This window comes from Octopus sinensis, linkage group LG1, assembly GCF_006345805.1.
Source record: "Octopus sinensis linkage group LG1, ASM634580v1, whole genome shotgun sequence".
Classification (NCBI taxonomy): Eukaryota; Metazoa; Mollusca; class Cephalopoda; order Octopoda; family Octopodidae; genus Octopus; species Octopus sinensis.
Window position 1 is genome coordinate 137,100,020 of NC_042997.1, and position 25,075 is coordinate 137,125,094.

A 25,075-nucleotide genomic window follows, 5' to 3' on the forward strand; every position below is an offset into this window, starting at 1 on the left:
GGGGTCGATTTGCTTTCTTGTGAAGTCATGTACCACCAGTCAAGTTTCTGGATCGATATAATAGACTGTATTTCCCCTATCACCTGAAAAAAAAATCCTCAAGCCTTGTACCAAAATCAGAAATTAATATTTATTTGAAAGTATCCACGACAACTACGACTGCCTCATGCATGTTTTATGAGAACGTTATCCTGAGCTCTGAGTTATATACCTTTATATTATGACTGCAAGAAAGAAGAAAAAAAATTATCACCCGGAAGTGATGTCATCATCAACCTTTGCCCTACAATACAATGGCGGGTGCTGATATTGAAGAAGAGATTTGTGCATTAGTAAGTGTTTATTTGTGTTCTAATTACCATTCCGTTATTTGACATATACTTACTGTTTTGGGGCGCTGAAATATATTGATATTTCAGCAAAGTTTCTAAGTAGATAATTAGCAATCTTCTGTTTCATTTATCAATATTCAAATTTGTCATTTGTATTAATTTAATTTATTTGACAGATCAAAGATTCCTGCAGTGTAGCTATTTTTAGATGTCTACAACAGATTGGTAATAATCCACTAAAGAATTTGATTATGAAATAGAATGTCATAGAAAAAAAATCAAGAGATTTTAAAAGAATAAATATATAGTCGAATATATTTTGAACTCAAACACGATGCATTAAATTTTTTTTAATGTTCGTCACCAGATTGTAATGCCAACTTCTTTTGAGATTCTTGCTTTTCGAAATTGTAACTTTAAAACTTAAACATTTGGACTTTTACTTTAATAAAACTATAAAATTAGATTGTAGATCATTAAAAATATCTGGTGTATCACAATTATTTATTCAGTTATTGTCCCAGGTGAGCTCTGTTAGCAAACCCATGACTATAACAGCGTCGGACAAGATTTCTTGCAATATCTTTCTCAGATCTTTGGGTTCAGATTCTGCCTTAGTTTCGAAATCCGGTTGATGTTCATGGCTAATCACCCAACCCGGAACCACATCTGATCATGAAATAATATGAAATAAGTGGAAGAGGATTGTAGCCGTCTGCTAAAAATGCAATCGGATGATGATGATGATGATGATGATGATGATGGTGGTGTAGTACCTTTACTTGTATCTAGAACTATATTGTACAATGTTTCTTTTTCTGTTTTTGTTTTTTTAATAATAGGGGAGATTCTGTTGCTTTTTCGAGCAGGCTCTTTTATTTAGTGTTGTAGCCCCACGTTGTCACTCCTGATTGACAGACCTGTGTTCAATGACATTTGACTTCATTGCATTTTTTTTAATAGACATCATAGTATGATTTAAATGAAATTATTTTTAGCAGGCTAAGCAACCACGTAGAGGTTCGTCTTTTATTTAGTTGTTGGTGCTGATAGTGTTAACTTTGCCTTTTATCTATGGTATAGTAATTCCGAAGACATTAAATCAATTTATACTGCTAAAATTCTTAGTGATGGCTTTGTGTTGAGTCGAAACATGAAGGTACTTTAAAAAAATTTAGAAAGAATTAATAATAGATTCATAACATTTTGTAAATATGGAAGGAAATTCTAAGAATATGTCCATCGACTGTTTCTTTTATTGTTTAGAGAACGTTATTAGTATTATCATTATTAGTATTCATCTCATTTCGAGCTTGCAATGTTTATTATGTAATAAGGATTTTTTGTTATGAATAAAATATTTTGTAAATTTCAATGTCAAAACAACAGAAAAACATTATATGGCATCTTTGGTTGTTACATATATGACATTCCTACGTATTATGATTTTCTTATTGACAATTAGCAATAATCTTTGTTTAGAATTTTTTTCTTTCAATGCAGTATACTTCTATTTGAGCTTATTTTCACTAAGTATCATTCTCAATCACCGTTCGATAATCGTTCACCTGTCTCTCACCTATTCGACTCTAAAACATCTTGATTGTAATGTTGCTCGTTTGATACACATTAACCCCATTTGCCTATTTCGTCTCGCAACTGTCCCCGATTGTTTTATATTTATATATTAATATTTAAGTGATAATGTTAATTTCATGATAATATAGAAGTTAATAAATTATCAACATAACAAATATTTGGATGAAGTTGTTTATTATGCAAACATTTCAATATAATCTTAATGTTTTATGTTTCTAATATATTATTGTTTCATTTGGGTTATTTTACGTTCTATTAAATGTCTATTTTACTGTAGTATCTTGTACTCGATTAGTTTAACCTTTTCACTGCATTGCTTTTGATTTCGGTTAGAAATTGGTCATTAAGATTTTTACGTGTTTTCCCTAAGGGGATGTTATTAATCTGCTTGAAGTTGTTAGATAAATTCTGGATTTGAAAGCAATGGTCAACTAATAATTTTCTTTCAAAAATATTTTCATTTATTGTAAGAGATTGTGATTTATTTAAGACTATAGTTTGATACAACACATGAGTCTTATATACATTTCATTTTATCTTGCGGTAAATGCTCTTAGTAATAACAATAATCCTTAGATTTTAGCACATTGACCTCAGAGCTTAACTGAAATTCGTTAAAATGAAAGGCAAAGTCGACCTCAACACAGTGCAGTTTTTCATATCAATTATGAACATATTCCCATCTTTGACAGCATTTATTGCATTTTCCATAATAAAGTAATGAAATTGATAGAAAAATAGAATGCTGTTGTCTATTTTGTTTTTCTTTCAAAATTCTGCAGTTAAATTGAATTATTGAATAGGTTCATTTTAAATTTCACTAATCAGGTTGTACACAAAGGAGTCATACCTAATGACTGGTGTAGCAGCACCATAGTCAACTGCTACAAAGGTAAAGGTGACACCTTAGAAATAATTAGAGATATCAAATTGATGGATCAGGTGGTGAAAGTTATGGAGAGCGTCATAGCCCAACTAATTAGAAAGAGAGTCTAGGTGAAATGCTGTTTAGTTTTGTGCCAGGGAGAAGCATCACTGGTACTCTGTTCCTGGTAAGACAGCTACAGGAGAAAAACATAGCCCAAATTAAACCATTGTACTTGGTTTTTGTTGATATGGAGAAAGCCTTTGACAGAGTCCTCTGCTCCCTCATCTGATGGTCAATGCAGAAACTAGGGATAGATGAGTGGTTGGTGAGAGCTGTATAAGCCATGTACAGGGATACTGTTAATAAGGTAAGGGTTGGCAACAAGTATAGCAATAAATTCAGTGTACAAGTAGTTCACCAAGGATTGGTCCTTAGCCCCCACCACCATCCCATTCATCATAGTCTTCCAGGCAATAACAGGAATTTAAGTTGGGCTGCCCCTGAGCTACTGATGATCTTATTCTTATAGCTGAATCACTACCAGAACTATAGAAAAAATTCCAGGTGTGGAAGCAAGGTCTGGAATCAAAGCGCCTTAGAGTTAATTTAGCAAAGACCAAGGACTTAATAAGTAGGAAAGCAGACAAATCACAGATCTCTTCAGGGAGATTGCCCTGCTCCATATGTAGAATAAAGGCATATCAATAAGATGTATCTGGTGCAAGCTATGGACACACGAGGTGCAGCAATAGCAGAGGAGGTTAACGGAAAATTGTGTGTGTGTGTGTGGCAGATGTAGATGTACAATAAACACAAGAAATGTACAGAAAATAGACTTCATCAAATGCTCAGTAGGATACTTAGAAATAATTGATAACTTCCGTTATCAGGGTGACCAAGTCAGCAATGGAGGTAGATGCTCTGAGAGCATAGTGGCTAGAATAAGAATAGGCTGGGCAAAGTTCAGAAAGCTTCTACCTTTATTGGTAACTAAGGGCCTTTCCCTCAGAGTGAAAGGCAGATTGTATGATGCCTGTGTGCAGACAACCATGCTACATGGCAGTGAAACATGGGTTGTGACTGCAGAGGACATGTGAAGGCTTGAAAGAAATGTAGCTAGTATGTTTTGCTGGATGTGCAATGTTGCTGTGCATGTACAACAGAGTGCAAGCATCTTGAGAGAAAAATTGGGCATGAGGCAGATATAGTTTGCAAGAGAGAAGACTGCTCTTGTATGGTCATGTGATGCATATGAATGAAGTCAGCTGCGTGAAGAAGTGCCAGTCTCTAACTGGAAGGAACCTGTGGAAGAGGTCAACCCAGGAAGACATGAGATGAAGAGGTGAATCTTTAGATATTAGGTCTCACAGAGGCATTGTCAAATGATTGAGACCTTTGATGGTTTGGTGTGCTTGAGAAGATTCACCAGGCCAAGTGAAATCATTGTGGACAGTGCTGGTGACACATAAAAGGCACCTGTGATAGTGACACGTAAAAGCACCAACTACACTCCGGAGTGATTGGTGTTAGGAAGGGCATCCAGTTGTAGAAGCCAAGCCAAAATCAGACTGGAGCCTGATACAGCTCTCTGGCTTACCAGTTCCAGTTAAACCATCTAACCTATGCCAGCATGGAAAACAGTTGCTAAATTATGATGATGATGATGATGACAAGTAATAACAAAAGTAATTACTATTCTAGTTACAAATAATATAATAAACTTTATTTATGCAAACATACACACTGGTTTATAATCATTGAATAAAATTTTATTACTTTTCAGCAGAAGGAATTAAGTTGGTTGTTGAATGAAGAACTTCATCATGTCCTTCAGCAAGTGCAGTACACTTTAACTGTAAGTTGACATTAATCTTTCCATTATTACAAGTGTTTCATTTTCTACAATGGTAAGTTCTGTGTCATGTGAATAAAACTGTTGGTACACAGGCTTTCATGCTAAGAGAACCATAAAAACTGGGATAAACAAATCTCACTGAAGACATTTCTCTGAAACAACTAGCATAAATAAGTTGTGAAAGTGCTTGCTCAGAATAAGTATAGTCAGTAGGAGGATCATGCTGCTTTTCATATGTTTTTCCCATACTATTCTACTCATCTGCATTTATTGCCCTTATTTTACATATCTATACTGCATCAACCTTGATAATTAGAGAGAAATATACTTGTAAATATAAATTAAGAATTAAGATACTTCTGATTAAAGTTATGAAATGACGTATGCTAAATAGAATATAAACATACAATGGATGTAAAAATTCAGATTAGCTATTTACAATATGGAAATAGTTATGGTTAATTTATAAAGAACATAAAAATGTACAATAGTTGCATTCAAAAAAAGATGAACCTACTGGTGGTGAGATTTAACTAAAGTTGCTTAAGGCAAGACTAATACCTCAGATTTCAGATAGCAAAAATCTCAGAAAAATAGCAAAGGATATGCAAAACTGCAAATATTTCACTAAAATGTGGATATTATCCTTGTGTAGTTGGACATTGTTGTAAAATCAACCATTTCCTGTTTTTTTTTGCGTTTTTCTCAGAATGACATGTCTGACTATGAGTAGCAATCTTTAGGTCACGATATCTCCTAGAACAGTTGATGTAATTGGCTGAACTTTTGCATGTGTATTACTTTGATACTTGCCTAGATGCTGTGCTAGTGTGATTAGATACACTTCATTTGTTCATCTTCCAGAGACACTTGAATGCTACTACCCAAGGGTCAAAAGCACTTGAACTGCTGCATATGGCTATGAGTGATCCCACAACGGAATCTAGGCCAACTTCATCAATGTCCTTGATTCAACATCTAGTCTGTACCCCAATCTGTTGGAATTCCAAGTTAGAGCATATTATCTTTGGTAGTTTGGTAGAAAAATTGACCTAAAATAAGGGTGTGTTTGCCTTGTCGGTCATTTTGAATTTATAATTAGGTCATGAATAGATAATGTGGAAATTTGAATATTATGTTTTTTTGATAGAACTAACATTTTTCTTGATGTATGTCATATTTGGTTTGCCTGGGTTTTATTCCTGCTGAGTGAGAGCATCTTCAATTTAGGAGTGTTTTCCTACATCTGAGGTGTTAGTCTTGCCTTAAGAGCAAATGCTGTGAACATGATTATTGTAGTCTTTAAAATAGTTTATTTTTTAAATCTCTGATTACCAATAACACTGTGTGACAATTTTATTTTATTTTATTTTTTCGTCTTTGGTCAGTAAGTATTATTTCCTATTTGCTTCTATCTAGAAATCAAAGAAATTGACTATTATTTCCTTCAATCCTTACTTTTGTGACCTGGACATCAATGTTTTGAAACCGACCTATTTCTATTACATTTCAGAGAGATTCAGCGTTGAGTTGCTGAAGCCAAATATTTAGTTTAATACCACAGATTTGCATGTCAGTTGCTTGACCTTAACCACTTGGGCATGTCCCTTATTGGCTGACAATATGTGCATCTCTGATCATGAGCAGAAATAGTTGGGGAGCATCATAGCCATGTGCTGAGAAGGATTCTTTGGAGTTTGAATAAATGTAACAAAAGCAAAATTTGAAGGAAATATTAGTCATTCTTCATACTTTCTAGGGAAGTAATAGTGACAAAAGTTGTGTTACACAGTGTAATCTAACATTACAGTTTCCATTTTTCTAAATATGTCATAAGCCATTAATTCACTAATTACTTATTCCTATAAAAATGGAAAATTTTTTAAAAATTTGTTTATTATTTATTTGTCCATTACTTTAAATTTTACCCAGTAAGAATTTCTTTCCCAAGTACAAGTCATTTTTATAAAAAAGGGAAGTATGGTCAATTCAAATTTTTCCAATATGTATTTTCTGTATCTTGAAGAAATAATGTGCTAAATCATTCTTACAGTTTTAGGAGAAAACTAAATATAGTTTGTGTGTCTGTATTTGTCCCTCTAGCATTGCTTGACAACCGATGCTGGCGTGTTTACGTCCCCGTCACTTAGCGGTTCGGCAAAAGAGACCGATAGAATAAGTACTGGGCCTACAAAGAATAAGTCCCGGGGTTGATTTGCTCGACTAAAGGCGGTGCTCCAGCATGGCCGCAGTCAATGACTGAAACAAGTAAAAGAGTAAAAGAGTAATAGTTAGGTAGTCTTTTTTTTTTACAGTATGATAGCATCTTTTTAGCTGACTCAACAAATATTCTAATAATGTAATGTTATTTCCATTTTTTCTTCAAAATTTTTTCATGGTTTCCAAAATGTTTTAGAAATAAAATGCTTTTAATACAAAGACCTGACAAAGAAATATTTTAGCAATTGTCAGAAATGATCACTTCATCTTTTAATTATTATTACAGGAATGTAATCAACGATTCCTTACTGATAAAGACAAAGAATCCAATAAAGGTAGGTTTTCTTTTTCTGCTTTTCCAAACCTTATCTGATTCACATAATAAACCCATTCCAATATTGGAGCTCTTACTAGAGTTTCTACTTCATTTTGGCACCTACTTAATGTTCTGTATTTTACTGTCCAAAGTTCTTTATTTGGAATGTGTCAGAAGCCACTGTCTTTGCTAATTTGTCTGTGCATGTTAATATCTAAAAGATGCCTCCAAAATTTATGTTGTTGTGTTTGGTAACTGATTATAAGCACAGATCTTGATCAATTATCTACATGTCTATACTTTTTGGCAGTGAATTACAAGTAGTGGATTAATGATGTTGTTTAGCCCTAAGTCAACCTTAAGCAGTCTGACCATCTTGTCTTTTTAGGGTTATATAGGATTACATTGTCTATTGCATCTTTCTTTACCACTGATGGCAGAGTATGAGTTGGCTCCCTCTGTCTTATTCTAGCAAGTTAAGGAATCAGTAGGAGCTCCTTTTTTTTGGTTCCTGCAAGATTTCTCTTGATGTAACAGAGTCATCTAGAAGTAGGAGCTTAAACTACAGAGTGGATATCAGTGCATTTACAAGTAATGAAGTGATTTGGATTGTATGTTATACACATTAAATATGTAGTATAATAATTTTATATGTTTTTATTACTTATATCTTTCAGAAGGTTGTATTTTGATGTGAAATTTCATTACTACCATGGTGCATGTAGACTATTAACACTTCTGTTTCTTTTCAAGAATCTTTTAGATGATTTCTTCATTATTTTGTCTAGCGTAGTTTAGCCCTTGATCAAGCAAGTTTTTAATAATTTCTTTATATATATGCAAATTAATTATAAAGAAAGAGAACAACCTCCGCCACTTTCCAGGGAGAAAAACTAGAAGTAGTTGATAGCTTCCATTACGGAGGTGACCAAGTCAGTAGCAGGGGAGGGTGCACTGAATGTGTAGACACTAGAATAGCCTGGGCAAAGTTGAGAGAGCTCTTACCTCTGCTGGTGACAAAGGGCCTCTCGCTCAGAGTAAAAGGTAGACTGTATGATGCATGTGTACGAACAGCCATGCTACATGGCAGTGAAACATGGGCCGTGACTGCTGAGGACATGCGTAAGCTCGCAAGGAATGAAGCCAGTATGCTCTGATGGATGTGTAATGTCAGTGTGCATACACAACAGAGTGTAAGTACCTTGAGAGAAAAGTTGGACCTAAGAAGCATCAGATGTAGTGTGCAAGAGAGGCAACTGTGCTGGTATGGCCATGTGGTGAGAATTAATGTGGATAGCTGTGTGAAAAAGTGCCACACCCTTGTGGTTGAGGGAACCTGTGGAAGAAGTAGACCCAGGAAGACTTGGGATGAGGTGGTGAAGCATGACCTTTAAACATTGGGCCTCATCGAGGCAATGACTAGTGACCGGGACCTTTGGAAATATGCTGTGCTTGAGAAGACTCGGCAAGCTCAAGTAAGACCATAACCTTGTGACCTATGCCAGGGGTGTAACCAGCCCACTTATGCGTACCTTTCCTTCACTGGACACTAAATTCTACTTGCAAAGACCTGTTGAGGCAAGTTAAATCGAAATCAAAATCAAATTCGATAATTGGCATCCATGCTAGTGGAGCGCTAAGAATACCATACGAGCATGATTGTTGCCAGAGCAACAAGCTGGCCTCTGTGCTGATGACACGTAAAAAGCACCATTCAAGTGTGATTGTTATCTAAGTCGCCTTACTGGCACTTGTGCTGGTGGCACGTGAAAAAACATTCAAGCAAGGTCGTTGCCAGTGCCACTGGACTGGCTCCTGTACAGGTGGCACATAAAAAGCACCATTTGAACGTGGCTGCTGCCAGTACCACCTGACTGGCCCTCATGCCGGTGGCATGTAAAAGCATCCACTACACTCTCAGAGTAGTTGGTGTTAGGAAGGGCATCCAGCCGTAGAAACTCTGCCAGATCAGATTGGAGTCTGGTGCAGCCATCTGGTTCGCCAGAACCTCAGTCAAATCGTCCAACCCATGCTAGCATGGAAAGCGGACGTTAAACGATGATGATGATGATGAATTAAAGAAGCCATCCACCTCCCCAAACAAGCGAGAAGTCCTTGCAATTAAAACAATTCCATAAAAACAGTTATGAAATGAAAATGCTACAAAACTTATTTAATAAATTTGGCTTAATGTAATGAATAATGTGCATCACCAACAATAAATACCTTATGTTATATTTATGATTATTATGTTGTGTAATGTTTGTATTTTTTTTGTTTTCAGATGACTCAACTGTTTGCCATATCAAACCACAGAAGATATTACTGTCTGGCCCAAAGTAAGCAAATACACTTAATTTTCAATAAAATAAAATTTTAATGTAATTTATCTGTCATTTTATACTGTTGATGCAACTAGATATTTCTTGATCATAATCTTGCCAATATTAGGGTTTGCTGGAGGAGTATACACTGAGTGATTTCTGTTTACCTACCACTATGTCCAACCTGAGAGAACATTCTCTCTGCTGAAATGATAATTTATCATCACCCATTGTAACAATAGCCTAGTGGAATAAAATTGTGGGGCTAAGTATCCACAGCCTAGACATGCCACATGCTAATATATATTATGAATATCATCAATTTAGCCACTGTTCTACTACACTAATCACTCAGTTACTGTTACTCCTTTTTCACTTAAATTGTTTTCATTATTGTTAACCTTTGTTTTAAAAGTAGAAAATATGCAATTATATACTTACAGTACATATATGAACATATGGATATATTTGAATATATAGATGTATAAATATGAACATGTTCATACATACATATACACACACACGTGGCTGTGTGGTTAAAAGGTTTGCTTCCTAACCACATAGTTTTGGGTTCAGTCCCACTGTGTGGAAAATTGAGTAGGTGTCCTTTACTTGTGAGTGGATTTGGTAAGCATAAACTTAAAGAAGCACATTGTATGTGTTTGTGATTATGTGGAGAGAACATGTGGAAAGGGCAGACCCAGGTAGACAAAGTGGTGAAAAAGGATCTTCAGATGTTGGGTTTCACAGAGGCGATGACAAGGGACCAAGACTTTGTGTGATTTGCTGTGCTTGAGAAGATACATTAAGCCAAGTACAATTGCAGTTGTCCTTGCATACAGGCATATCCCCAATACCCCTCTTCAGTTGAGCAATCCTAATTTTGTGTGCTAGTGGGTGCTGGTGTCATGTAAAAAGCACCTTTGCTTGTTCCACTTAAAAGCACTCAATACACTCTGTAAAGTGGTTGGCATTAGGTAGGGCATCCAGCTATAGAAACCATGCCAAAACAGACTTGGAGCCCAGGTAGCTCTTCAGCAGGCCAGCTCCTGTCAAACCATCCAAACCATGCCAGCATGGAAAATGGATGTTAGATGATGATGGCTTGATATAATGCCTTGATATAAAGATTAGGCACTGTGATTGAAAATTAGTTACTGTATTATTTTTCTCTTTGATAAAGTGGTAAGAAATTCTGAAATTAATCACAAAGAGAAAAACATGATTTAGCTAGTGTATCTATTTCTCATATCATTGCTAAAGATGTTTTGAATTATATCTCTATCCCAGTTCTGTGAAGAGCTTTTTAATTTAGTTAATTAATTTAAGTTGACAACTTGACAACACTAAAAGACTAATTTTGCTCAATTTAGTTCTCCACAAGGAAAATAGTAGCATATAGCTATTTGTAATATACACACACAATCTCAGATTGAATTGAATTTGTCTGTTCTAATTTGCATAACACTGCAAATGTTGTTGACACAAATTACTTGTTTAACAGAGGCACTTCACAGCATTACGATAAAGGTGTAAATTTCATGTAAATTTAAACTTATGTGTTTTGTTGTAGACACATTTTTTAGCCTTGCTGCAAAAAACTAAATACTGTGGTTAAATCATGTTTTTCTCTCTGTGACCTATAAAAGTGATTGGCCTGACTAGTTTCAGCATTTCTTACAACTTCAGACAGAAAAAAATCTTGTTTTGACCATTGTATCTACTTTTCATAACAAGGGTAAAAATGTATGTTTACTAAAAATACTTGCTTATAAGTTAATCTTACATCCTTATTTATTCAACAACAATGACAAATGACCAAAACCTTTGTAGATATGCCATGCTTCAGAAGGCTCATTAAGCCAAGTGAGATAGTAGTTATGGCTGATGCTAGTGTTGCATAACTGGCACATAAAAAGCGCCCTTCAAATGTTGGGCAAAATGCTGTGTTTGAGAAGACTTGTCAAGCCAAGTGAAATCATAGTTGTGGCCAATGCCAGTGCTGTCTGACTGTTACCCCTGCCGGTAGCATGTAAATAGCATTGTTTGATCCTGATGGAGGCAGTGACAGTTGACAGATCTTTGGCAATACACCATGCTTATGAAGACCAGTCAAGTGAAGTGAGATTGTAGTTGTGGCCAATGCCAGTGTCATGTCAATAGCACCCATTCTGGTGGCACATAAGATGCACCCACTATACTCTTGGAGTGGTTGGTGTTAGGAAGACCATCCAGCTGTAGAAACCATGCCAAATCAAATTGGAACCTGGTGCAGCTCCCTGTTTTCCAGTTTTCAGTCAAACTGTCCAACTCATGCCAGCATGGAAAGAGGACATTAAATGATGATGATGTATTGTGCTTCTATAAATTAATTACACTCATTGCATGTGTATATATGTGTTTGTGCCCTTTTGTCATGACATCGTGCAAAAATTGTAAAGCAAATGTTACAGTTATACAAACAATCAGTGTCCTTTCCAGTCTTTTGTAAAAACATGTCCAGCCATGAGTAAATATCATCTTGTTTGGAAACAAGTTAGCTTTGGTGACAGCAAGGGCATCCAGCTGTAGATTTGCCTCAACAAATTCTGTCTGACCTGTTTATTTTTCCAAGCATGGAAAAATAAACATTGAAACAATGAAGATGACACTCACTCACATGCTATATTTATTCATGTTGTAAGTTGCACCCTAAATTTAGTGTTAAATCTTGATACAAATTTTTTTCAGTCATAGTTTTTGCTTTGACTTCTGTATAAGCTGCACCCTAGGTTTTGTGAGTTAAAATCAAGTATGAAATAGTGCAACTTATACATTAGTAAATACAGTATATATATTCTTTGTGTGGTTGAGAAGCTTGCTTCTCAACCACATGGATTTTTGGTTCAGTCCCTTTGTATAGCACCTTAGCCAAGTGCCTTCTATTATAATTTTGGGCCTTGTGAGTGGATTTGGTTGATAGAAACTGAAAGTAGCTCGTTGTATATATGTGTATGTGTGTGCACGTATACTTGTCTCGACATCACATTATGGCTGTAAATGAAGATTGCCATCATACAAGTGATGTTGTTCATTTTCAGTCTTCCATAAAGATTATCTGTTCTTGGAGAAATATTACATTGCTTGGAATTAAGTGAGGATTAATGAGCTGTAGAAAATTGCTTCAATGAATTCTCTCTGATGCACTTTTTAAGCAAGCATGGAAAAGTGAATGTTAAAATGATGGTGATGATGATGAGGGGACCAAGTCAGTAGCTGGGGTGGATGCTCTGAAAATGTAGCTGCTAGAATGAGAATAGCCTGGGCAAAGTTCAGTGAGCTCCTACCTCTGCTGGTGACAAAGGGCCTCTCGCTCAGAGTAAAAGGTAGACTGTATAACGCATGTGTGCGAACAGCCATGCTACATGGCAGTGAAACATGGGCCATGACTGTTGAGGACATGCATGAGCGTACGAGGAATGAAGCCAGTATGCTCTGCTGGATGTGTAATGTCAGTGTTCATACCCAACAGAGTGTAAGTGCCCTGAGAGAAAAGTTTGATATAAGAAGTATCAGATATGGTGTTCAAGAGAGATGACTGCACTAGTATAGATGAGGACAGCTGTGTGAAAAAGGGTCATACCCTAGCAGTAAAGGGAACCTGTGGAAGAAATAGACCTGGGATGAGGTGTTGAAGCACGGCCTTCGAATGTTGGGCCTCACTGAGGTGATGACAAGTGACTGAGACCTTTGGAGATATGCTGTGCTTGAGAAGACCCGGCAAGCCAAGTAAGACTGTAACTGTGGCCTGTGCCAGTGCAGCATAACCAAACCATTTAAGAATACCCTGCAATCATTGGGCAATAAACTGCACTTGCAAAGACCTGTTGAGGCAAGTGAAGTTGTCGTTGTGGCCAATGACAGTATCACCTGATTGGCACCTGTGCCGGTGGCACATAAAAAGCACCATTTAAGCGTGGTTGATGCCAGTGCCGCCTGACTGGCTCTGTGCCAATGACATAAAAAGCACCGTTCAAGCGTCTTTATGGAATATTCTCTCTATTTCTTTACCTTATGAAAAAGTTAAATCTTTGGTAAAGTTAGGCATAAGAGGCATCAGATGTGGTGTGCCAGAGAGACAACTGTGCTTGTATGGTCATGTGATGCTTATAGATGAGGACAGCTGTGTAAAGATGTGCTGATCTCTAACTGTTGAGGGAACCTATGGTAGGGGTAGACCCAGGAAGATATGGGATGAAGTGGTGAAGCATGATCTTCGAACTTCGAGCCTCACAGAGGCAATGACTAGTGACTGAGACCTTTAGTGACATGCTATGCTTGAGAAGACCAGTCAAACCAAGTGAAATCATAGTCATGGCTGATGTTGGTGTCATGTAACTGGCACCCATGCTGGTGACATGTAAAGAGCACCTTTTGAACATTGGGCTTCATGGAGGCACAGTGGCTGAGTTCCTTTCAAGTGTTGACCCTCATGGTAGCAATGACCAAAACCTTTGGTGTTACATCATGCTTGAGAAGAAGACCCATCAAACCGAGCAAAATTTCAGTCATGGCAGTTACTGGTATCATGCAAATGACATCTGTGCTGGTGGCACATAAAAGCCCCCATTACACTCTGGGATTGGTTGAAAACCATGCCAAATCAGACTGGAGTCTGGTGCAGCCTTCCAGCTTACCAGCCCTGGTCAAACCATCCAACCCATATCAGCATGGACAATGGACATTAAATGATGATGATGACACACACATATACAGAGTAAAGTGAGGAAGAGAGAGTGAGAGAGAGACACATTTGTATGTACCTTTGCACTGTTATAATTTTTCTCTAACTTCTATACTTCATGTTTTATGTTATATTATAATGGATATATGTATATGTATCTCTCTGTCTATATATATACCAGTAAAGTAACAATATTATTGTTTTTTTTTAAAACAGTGGAACTGCTCACATTAAATGTGTCTTGACATTATTTGGTGATAACATAACTGAAGCGGTAAATATATTCTTTATCATTGTCTTTAAGTTGCAACAAAAAAAAAAGATTATTTCAATTTTGTAAATCAAAATTGTTTAAAGTTCTCAAGGTCTGAATAAATATTTCTGCTTCATGTGCATAAGTTTGCTTTCATTTTTGTATTCATGAAAAATAAAGATCGTATTTTACCTTCTATAGCTCTGTCAGATGCAATTGAAGTCTTTTGTTATGTCACAACCACTATTTTGCTTTTCCAAAGTTTTTACTAGAGCTCCGTGATGTAAGATAAGAAACTAAGTCTTTTGTAAGCCTGCTTTTGTGCAACTAGTATATGTAGAAATCACTGAAAAAAATTGAAAGTTTTTGTGGAAGCTGCTTTTTCAAAGATTAGTTCTCTATTAAAGTTATTAGATCTGAGCTCAATGGGATATTTACTGAAGATTGAGAAATTGCATTCCTGGGGATGTAACAGGCACAAATTAATAGGAGAGCTGTTACAAGGAAGCTTGATTTGCTGGAAATATCACCCAAATCTCTCTCAAATTGTATCCTCTTGAATAAGAAGTATACATTGGACAATGTTGTCCCTGATATACAAAAAATGGGATGGTTAGGGCTGGAATGCTTATGATCATAGGTTAACTCAATCAAAATTGATATTGGGTTAAACATTGACATGTACATGTTTTCAGCAGATCTTCAAATCTGTCTTTTCTCCTCTATCTTTATGAATATTAATGCATAGACAAATTGAAGACCTCAGATGTACACAGTTTCATGCTAATGGCTATGATACTGCCAAATCTTGTTGAACTTTTAGTAACATCAAATTCACTTGGCAGTAGTTTTGTTGTGGGTGTAAAATCAACTGTGAAATAAAGAAGAGTGGTTTATTGTGTAATTTATTAAGGTGGACTAGAGAAAAATGGGAGTATTCAAGAAACTTGAAAGACATACTTCAGGTAAGGGACAGGAATTTAGTTATAGAGATTTCTGTAACATTAGGTTATTATAATTGTAGCTTTTACACTCTCAATAGTTCTCTTGCATTGTCCATATTTACAAATGAATTATGTCCAATTGTGAGCAGTCAATGATTTTCTCCATGTGTCATTAAAATAATGATGTAATAAAATAATATATTTATATTATTAAAAACAATTTTCTAAATCAGTTTTGTTAAATTTTCTTTTTAATTACCTAACCAGGATATAAACTTCAAACATAAACAAGGGAACCATCATAGTTTATTCAAGACTTCAATACATCAAAGTTTACCCTGGAAATTACAGCAAGTAAGTCTTTATTTGCTCTTTAATTGCTCATTCATTAAGTTATACAACTTAGTAAATTAACTGTTTTATAAAATCTTTCAAGTAGAATGAGACAGAAAATGACTGTCAAACTATTTATTTTAATTCATCATTTGTTTTATTTTTATATATTGTACAAACTATATTTTCACTTCAGAATTCATTCAGCTCTTTGATTCTATATCTTTTCTTAATTGCTTTTTGCAAAATTTTCATTATTACCTATTATTCAAGTCAAAAACCTTTTTTTTTTAAATAACATTAAAGAGTAGTTCTTTTGTAATAATATTAACAATGAATTCTGGGTTGCTAAAAGTTCTGAGATTTCTGATAGTGTTTTTACAATTCTTTCTTTTTGAAAAATTTTAGAAAGTCTGTAAAAAAAAGTTTAGTGATCACTGATGTAGTTCACTTATGTATTACAAAACCAAAACTGCATCACAATGACTAGGTGATCTTTTTAGAGCAGAAACTGTTTCAACTTTGAATATCTGCTAATCCAATACAAAGTCTAAATATATCCCACACTAGCGTGTTACACACCTGAGATGGAACAGCTGCTACTCATGCAATTAACTTTTAAACTGCTTAAAAAAAGCCCCATTCAACTGATTGTGTAACTCACTCACACACTTTAACCTATTGCACACAAACACTATATATTCTCTGTCTCTTCTGCCATTACTAGAACAGTTCCTGTTTCTCTAAACTAAAAGTAAGCATGCACTATCCTAACTATGCTTACCTGATTAATCTGCCTATTCTCAAATTATCCATACTACACTCCTTGCTCAAATCTTTATCATGAGTGCTGCAATTCTTTACGACTCAGTCTTTGTTCACATTTTCCCTATAGGCATTAGCCAACATTCTGATGATGAACATTGAAATTCTTCCTTTAACTAAAACCTGAAGAAAATATTGCAAATATTTATAGGTGGTAACACTCAATCTTGAAAATAAACATTGTCATATTTTGATTTTTTTTCTTTCTTTGAAAAAGTTGAATGATATTCAAACACTATTTGTTACGATGTAGTTTAATAGTAACTTGCTGATATTTTTATTTTCAGATTCAAGATGCATACAACCATCTAAAATCTGCAGCATATTGCATATCTTTAAAAGAAAATTATGCTTTTAAGTCTGTCAGAGAAGTTACTTTGGTAATTTAAAATTTTCTTTCACTTTTTAGATTAACCCTTTAAGCCCTGATCTTATGAAAACTTATGTCAACTAAAATGGATAAATAGTTCTGTACCTGTATTCAAATAAATTAGAGAAAGCTTGGCTAGAGGGGGGAATATGTTGAAGTAGGATCTTCTAGACAGTTGTTCAAATTGCTAATGTGAGATCAAAATCTTCCTTTCTTCAGCCCCACCCCCTTTTATTTTTTGTCTTAAAAAATGTAGCTAAAAGTTAGTTGAATAACTGTAAATCTACTTTTGGGCCACCCTGTATATATATGGATTTTTTTTTATATATGCATATTTGTGCCTGTAAATAAATGTATAAACAATCTAATTTAAAACCTACACATATTATGAAAGATCATAGTGAATGACACACGACCCCAGTCCTCGTCTTCTTAAAAAAGATAAACAAACAAGAGAAGTAGAAAGTAAATATATTAAAAATAAGAGAAAGGAAACCAAAAACAAAAAAAAATTGTCTTAAAAAGTAAAATACTGAACTCTTTTTTTGTTATTCTGAATTTTCAGTTTATTGATGAAGTCATGGAAAGTATTAAAAAAGGAAGGACTTGTTTGACATTTCCACGTCGTAAATCTGTTGAAGAATTGTTAAATAATCAAAATATGGTAAGATTTGATTTAGATTGATTTACTTCTTAAGGAATTGTGTTTTATTATCTGGATTATTAATATTCATTTATACCTTCAGGACTATTTCAAGCTTTTAATAAATATTTTCTGATAATTCTTTTTTTTTTTAGTTACTTTTGTTTAATCTCCAAAAGAAAGTAATTATTTGAGACTTTAGTTAAGAAATCTCGATATCAGCTTTGAGGTTTTATTTAATACATGCATCGATTAGAAAATAATTTGCTTGATTAATATTTAAATATAATGCATTATGATTTAAATGGCTGAGATTGTAATTCCAGAAAAATCTATCAGCTGATACAGATAAGAATTTCATCTTTAAACAAAGCTATGACAAAATTTTAATTGAAAGTAATCTTGGGATAGCTGTTTGAACAATTTAATGAATTTTCAACCAGCAAACTATTGTTTCTACTATGTGAAGTTTACTTGCTACTTGAAAATATCTCTTTTCTTTTGAGCTAATAATTTCAATAAACATTGTTATATTGCTCAGCAACATCTTATAATTAGAAAACCTCTACTTGGTGTTTGCTTGCTAGGAAAAAAATTAGGCCTCATTGAATAATATAGTTCTAGATACATTATTCTTGACAAAAAAGACTGGATTTTCATGACTCCTAATCTCCTCCATATGGACTCTTGTGGATTTAAACAACATAAGTTTGAATTAATGTGTAAAAGTTTTGATTTATATCTTAATATATTTCATCCATTTATAAATTGTTTTAATGTTTTAACTCAAGTCAGTTGATTTTGATGTTACGTTATGACACTTGGAATAAATTTTATAAAAAACTTAAAGTGAAATAAGTTAGGATACTGCAAATATTCTTTTTCAAAGAAAGAGGAAATTGTATTCCAATGTTATTAATTCATTAAGTAATTACAAAGAAATGTGTTCCTAATGATTATCTAAATAATTATTTAATTATCAATTATTGTTTATTATTAATTTAATATTAAATTTAGCAATAAACTTTAATATTTCTTGAAATGCTTTCTAATTTCTATAAAAATATTCTATTAGTTTTCATCCACAGCATTCTAATTTGGCATCATCTTCAAATGTGTAATGCTACTAATATTAAGCAAGAATCACAGGGAAAGATACTGTAGGGAATGCATTGCAAATAACTAATGAATAACCTTAGGTTACATCTGAAATTTAAATTACTTTTGATATCTTTTGCACTTAAATAATATTCTTAGGTGGCCTAAGGAAACATACACTCTGTTTAGCATTCTCAGAAAACCTTCACTTAGTTGTTAGCTTGCTAGGAAAAAACATTAGAATCTTCCCTAAATTAGGCCTCATTGAATAATATAGTTTATAAATGGATGAAATATATTAAGATATAAATCAAAACTTTTACACATTAATTCAAACTTATGTTGTTTAAATCCACAAGAGTCCATATGGAGGAGATTAGGAGTCATGAAAATCCAGTCTTTTTTGTCGAGAATAGTGTATCTAGAAGCCATGTGTTATAATGTTTCATCACTATTATCAATCCAATAGCTTATTGGAGTATGAAATAATTTGACCTTTTTAATTTTGTTTTTACCATTTAGCAAGTATTTCACCCAGCTGTACCAAATACTGTTGCTTTAAGTTTTTACATCCATACATCCAAATTGATACTTGCTCTGTATCAGATACATCGCAACAATCAAAAAATAGAAGTTTTGTCACGACACCAGGTATATAAATTTTTTATTTAAAAAAACTTTTTATTAGAAAATGATGGTTCAGTGTTGTAATGATATTTATTTTCAATTCATCATGATGATTTAACCCTTTAGCATTTAAGCCAGCCATATCAGGCCCATATATTCTTTGTTTTATTTTCAAAATGGCCAGATCTGGTCTCTCACACCTACCCTACAATGTCATTCTAAATCTCATTGAAACCTCAAAGTTACAAGATTAATTCAAAACAATATGAATAAATAAGCATTATAGTTGACAGAATAATCTGAATGCTAAAGGGTTAAAAATTCATTAATTTTTCATTTTGAGAATTTTTTTTTTATGCTGTTCCAATATAGAAGCTTATATTTTACACTTTACACCTTTCTTTGCTCTAAATTTTGTTATTTATTACAATTTTCTTATTCTTAACTGGGATTGAATAGCAAACATGTTTACTTTTAAAACAGAAAAACTTACAGAAATAAAGATCACATTATTGAGAAGCTTTACTTTTTCTCAAATGTAATCTATATGGTTTGCTTTGTTTTAAATGTATATAGTATATTATCATTTTTGTACTTGAATGTTGTAGCTAAGAGCTGAATATTTTTGTGCTATTTGATTTAAACTTTGGATATTAGAAATGTAATAATTATTAAATGTTGAACTTTTTGTCTTCCATGTACCAACTTGATGACAAATAGTATTTTTATTTTATTATATCTGTCTAACATGACACTATTGGAAGGCAGGTTTAGAGAGGGCACGGGCTAAAACTATGTGCCCTTCCCCTCCATTGGTTAGTTGAAGCTTAGGCAGTGTCATGTAACAGCTGGTGCTGGCTGTTGGAGCCTACTGGCGAGTATATAAAGGGAAATTTGGCAGGATGGTCATTTGCCCACTGACATTTGTTGACATTGCATCAAAGAAACCAAAGAACAAAAAAAAGTAGAAAGAAGAAATGCACTCAACACCAGAGCTGAAGACACTTCCATCGAAAATGGTAGAAGAGTAGGGGCCGAAACTGGATGTGGTTCCTCCTGATGATGTCTTTAGCCACTGGATCCTATAAAGGAGCTGTTGAGGTAGTGAACCCCAAAATGGGGTTGGAATTCCTTCCTGCCTAAATTCTTCATTATTTTCAAAATTAATTGAAACACTGCCAATGTATTTCATTTGAAACTTGGTCCGTAAAGGAATATTGAAACCTACTCATGGTAATCATCTATGTTAGTTGCTTCAGTTATTTATAATTCACTTCTCAGTCGTCCCAGACTTGACTGAATGTATGTTTCCTTAGGCCATGTAAGAACATTTTCATCTATCTTCTTGTACTATAAAATTTATCTTCCTTCTAATCAAATTTAATCTTTAAACTCAAAACAAAGATTTGAAGACTGCTTTAGAAGGAAAATGTCTTGCCTTAATATTCTACAGAAGAGCCTGTGGTGGGGTCTCTTTCATTAAGAAAATGCTCAACTTCACACCACACAAGTCAATAAAAATGTTCTGGAATTGTTTGGATTCTCTCCATACTTCCCAGATATTACTCTGTTAGACTTGTATTTATTTAGATGAGGAAAGTATGGTCAGCAAAGAAGACATAGAAAATGCATTAAATCATCCTCATTTAACGTCCGCTTTCCATGCTAGCATGGGTTGGACGGTTCAACTGGAGTCTGGGGAGCCCGAAGGCTGCACCAGGCCAGTCAGATCTGGCTTCAAAACTCAAGGTATTTTTCAAATTAGATACTGAAAAACTTACAATGGAAAGAAGTGATACAAAATTAAGAAACTTTTACAGATAATTAAGTTTGCAATATTAAATATATACTTTTAAATAAATACTAAAAATCAGACAGAATATGCAGCCTGATAATACTGAAATCAATATATTTGTCTTTTGTTTAATTAGCATATCATTGAATGACTATCTTTTATAATTCAGTGTAAATTATAAACCTAATGTTACCAAACCTTTTCAGGTTGAATGTACTGTAAAGTGGTTAAATGAAGCCATTATGTTGTTTACTCTTGCAATTCAACAATTACAGCAACTGAAAGACAAGGCTAGTATTTACTTTACTTACTCTTTAGCTTTGCTTTTAAATAAAACTAAACAACTGTTCAAAGCAGAAAGATTTTGTAATGCTGAAGATGAAACAATAGTCTCAGCTATGTAATACATGTGTGATGAACAAGAAATGGCATTAGAGACAATGAGTATGAAATATTTTGCATGTTATTTACATGTTGGAAAAGTGTAATATTGTAGGTGGGTCTTCCTGGTATGTGTGTGTCTGTCATGGTACTTTTAAATAAGACTTTAAATTTATGAACCCATTATGAGTTGTTTACAAGGTTTCTGCTTTAGGAGGTTATGTAAATTGAGTAGAATGTGTCTGGATTGTTTGTGGATAACAGCCATGCATAGAATGTTAGAATGGAGTGAGCAATAGTGTCATTTATGTAGGAATGCATGTATTTGGTTTTAAGTGAGTAGTTCATTCAGAAAGTGTGAGGCACATAATCTATCTAAAGTATAATCAAGTTAATTGAGTAGGGGTCAAATTGAGCCCTGTTAATAGGACTGTATAAGTGTTTGTGGAAATTTCACATTAACACATACTATTGAATATTGTAAGTAGTCTGTCTTTGGTTGATTATGATGACATTTACATACATATTTTTTTTTAATTGCAATTTACTGAGAACATTCTTCAGAAAATTTATCTTTCTTTCTTAACCCTTTAGTATTTAAACTGGTCTTATCTGGCTCAAATATCCTACCTGTTTTTTATTCAAACTGACCAAATCCAGCTTCTTACACATTTCTAAAAATAAACAATCACATCATCAAAATCTTGAAGCTATGAGATAATGCATGATTTCATTCAAAACATTGTGAATAACTAAGCATATTTAACCTGAATGTTAAAGGGTTAAAATTTTATGGGTTTTTTTAAAAAACTTTTTACATAGCCTGTATAAAAATAGTAAAGTATAATTTTCTATTCTTACAGATTCAGTCACTGCAGTATTTTGAAGAAACTTCGCATTTTATAAATGTAAAATCCTGATGATACGACTGTGGAGAGTCAAATATTCAAACTCTCCTGCAGTTCGTCTATGCATTCCAAGTCAAGTAAATCTTTACATTGTATTTCCCAGTGATCATTCCAAACAGATATTTATTATAAATGAACTGATCTCATCAAATGACCACTACATAATATATCAATCAGCAAATTAGTAGTGTTTTAGTCACTTCTACTATGTACAGTAGATATAGACATTGAAAACCAAAAGCCGCAAATTTTTTGAACATCACTTGATGAAGCCATGTTTTTAATGTAATAATAATTATTAAATCTAATGCCTTCATTTTATTGAAATTTAAATGTCATTTAAAATTTCTAAATGTTGCTGAATATATCGAGTAATATATTCAATGAAACTCATTAAAAAAATAAAATGAATACTGTGTTACCAAATATTGAAAAGTAACTGCACTTGTTTCATTTTACTACACTGACAATTATATAAGTAAACTTTACTTGTACAAAATCAATATTTTATCAAATCTTATATAATCAGGTCATGAAGAAAAAATTTCCTTTGCTAGAAAAATTATGAGATGATTTCATCTAAGAGGAAGACTTGGCACAATTGAGTACTGTTTAATTGTTGTCGCTGTTGTTGTTGTTGAGTAGCCCAGTCAGCTCTATTTGAGTAAGCCTATGGCTTAATGATTGCTAATCAAAGATTTGTTCCATCACTGCTTTAACTCAGGTTAACCTGCCTTTGTGGGCATGTTGTCCTAAAATTTGACTTAAACATGTGATTCTTGTTTTATAGATGGTAGCAGAGAGTTTGTTAAAAGGAATTTGGTTGGTTCATTGAGCAGGTTGGGCAACTAATATTGTTTTAATTTTAAAGCACAAGAATATTATGTAAATTGAGTAACAACGAGTTTGATTTTTCTATTTAGATGCTATTTCTAATTAAACAGATGAATTGATAAATTCAAACTTTCACATATATGTGTTTACTGTAATTGCATCTATAATTTAAATCTATTATCATCAAATATATTAATTTGTATATAATTATTATAATTGATAGTCTTAATCATAAATGTTTACCAAAGCACATTTATTGCTATCTAAAGTTTGATTTTATTTTGCTTTTTAAGAAAAGGACTAAATTGAGAGCAAATTCTGATTAACATTATTAGTAAAATTATTTTATAGGAATAATCACGAAGAGATTCTGATAGGAACTTATTTTCTAGAATAGGTGAAATAACTTAGGTTTATTCTTTCCCCTCCATAAAACTAAACTACTTCTGTAATAAAAAAATTAATTTTTTTTTAATATGCATACATATCAGTTCCTTTATTATTACAATTTTTATTATTAATTCTGGATAACTTGGCAAGTTGACAGAATTGTTAAAACTTGAGAAAAAAAAGTGTTTTGCAGTATTTGTTCCAGTTCGAAGTTCAAGTCTCAACACGATCAACTTTGCCTTTTATCCTTTTTGGATCAAAAAAATAAAGTTCTAGTCAGGTACTAGGATTGAGTAATCTTCTCCCATCAAAATTGCTGGTCTTCTACCTAAGAGACCATTATATATTCCAGACGACATTTAATGAGGTTTCCAAAATTTTAGTTTTTGATTACATTTAGCTGGTTTCTCTAAATGGCTCTGTAAAATATGACTTTCAACAATGTGATGGTGGTCATTACAGCAGCAGATTCTCATTTATTTGTGTATTTTGTTTCAAATTATAAATAAATGTTAGCTTTGATATTACTTTCATAGATTGTCAGTCTGATAATTACAAAAATATAGAAGTGAATATTCATAGAAAAAATTATTTTTGTTGTAATAGGAACATCAGTCAAGTTTATTTGTCTTATGGAAGTGAGATAAGTAAATTACTACTTCCATTAATAAATTATTATTGGCTTTATGGACTTGAGGATTGTATATTTCCAAGCCACATTCATTGTAGAATTTCAGGTTGGTAGTATAAGTCAACAAAACCCTTTTCAAATATACAATTTTCTCAGTACATAAAGTGGGTAAGTTGTACTACTCCAGATGGATTGGGCTAATAAGAGTTAATTATCATTCCTATGGATATAATACAGCAGTATTAGTAGGACATAAATTGTTAAGACTAGCTGATGGCTCCAATTAGAATATATATCATAAATATATTGGCTGGCCACAAATGGCTTTTTTTTTTTTTTTGAGATAGTGTAGAATATTTAAAGTACTAACTGTGCTCAGGTTATTACATGATCTAGTCAAGACACCTACATATTGTTGAAATATCATTTTACAAAAGAAAAAATGCCTCGGAAAGTGGTAGCAGTCGTTTCTGTAAAAGAAAGAACAATTTTTAAAAAAACATTTGAAATTGTCAAACTGCAAGCAATGTAGAGGTGAAATTTTATACTTTTAGGGTTGTGATACAAATATTAAAAAAACAAGTCACCAAAGAAATACATTTTGGCATGCTGATAGTCTGTGATAAAATGTTATTTTGGCAATTTGAAAAAGGAGTCTTGAATAAAACAAGGAATGTTTTGAATAGCCTCAGTTATAGAGTGGTTTATAAGAATACTGGCTTGATAAGAGATGGAGATCAGGAATTCAAATGGTTGCCAATTACTTTTGTTGTGGGTTTTAGAGGGGTGGGGAAGTGTATATATTT

General features: G+C 33.5%; 1 protein-coding gene across 2 annotated transcripts; it reads left to right on the forward strand.

The window, feature by feature from the left end:
* Positions 1 to 24,758, forward strand: LOC115212880 (protein rogdi). 2 transcript variants are annotated; one of them, XM_029781676.2, is made up of 11 exons: positions 17 to 332; positions 4,583 to 4,654; positions 7,161 to 7,209; positions 9,475 to 9,529; positions 14,454 to 14,511; positions 15,702 to 15,788; positions 16,880 to 16,972; positions 17,528 to 17,626; positions 19,226 to 19,354; positions 21,332 to 21,415; positions 22,370 to 24,758. In XM_029781676.2, the coding sequence occupies exons 1-11, from the start codon at positions 294 to 296 to the stop codon at positions 22,424 to 22,426; spliced, it is 822 nt and encodes a 273-aa protein (XP_029637536.1). In that variant the 5' UTR covers positions 17 to 293; the 3' UTR covers positions 22,427 to 24,758. The 2 variants fall into 2 exon arrangements, with proteins under 2 accessions (XP_029637551.1, XP_029637536.1); XM_029781691.2 differs by lacking the exon at positions 17,528 to 17,626 and having other exon boundaries at positions 1 to 332.
* The last annotated feature ends 317 nt before the right edge of the window (positions 24,759 to 25,075 follow it).

Coding starts and splice junctions, on each gene's coding strand:
- LOC115212880 (XM_029781676.2), top strand. CDS start 294: ATGGCGGGTGCTGATATTGAAGAAGAGATTTGTGCATTA. Junction 333..4,582: donor AAGAAGAGATTTGTGCATTA/GTAAGTGTTTAT, acceptor ATTACTTTTCAG/CAGAAGGAATTAAGTTGGTT. Junction 17,627..19,225: donor TGTTAAATAATCAAAATATG/GTAAGATTTGAT, acceptor TTTACCATTTAG/CAAGTATTTCACCCAGCTGT.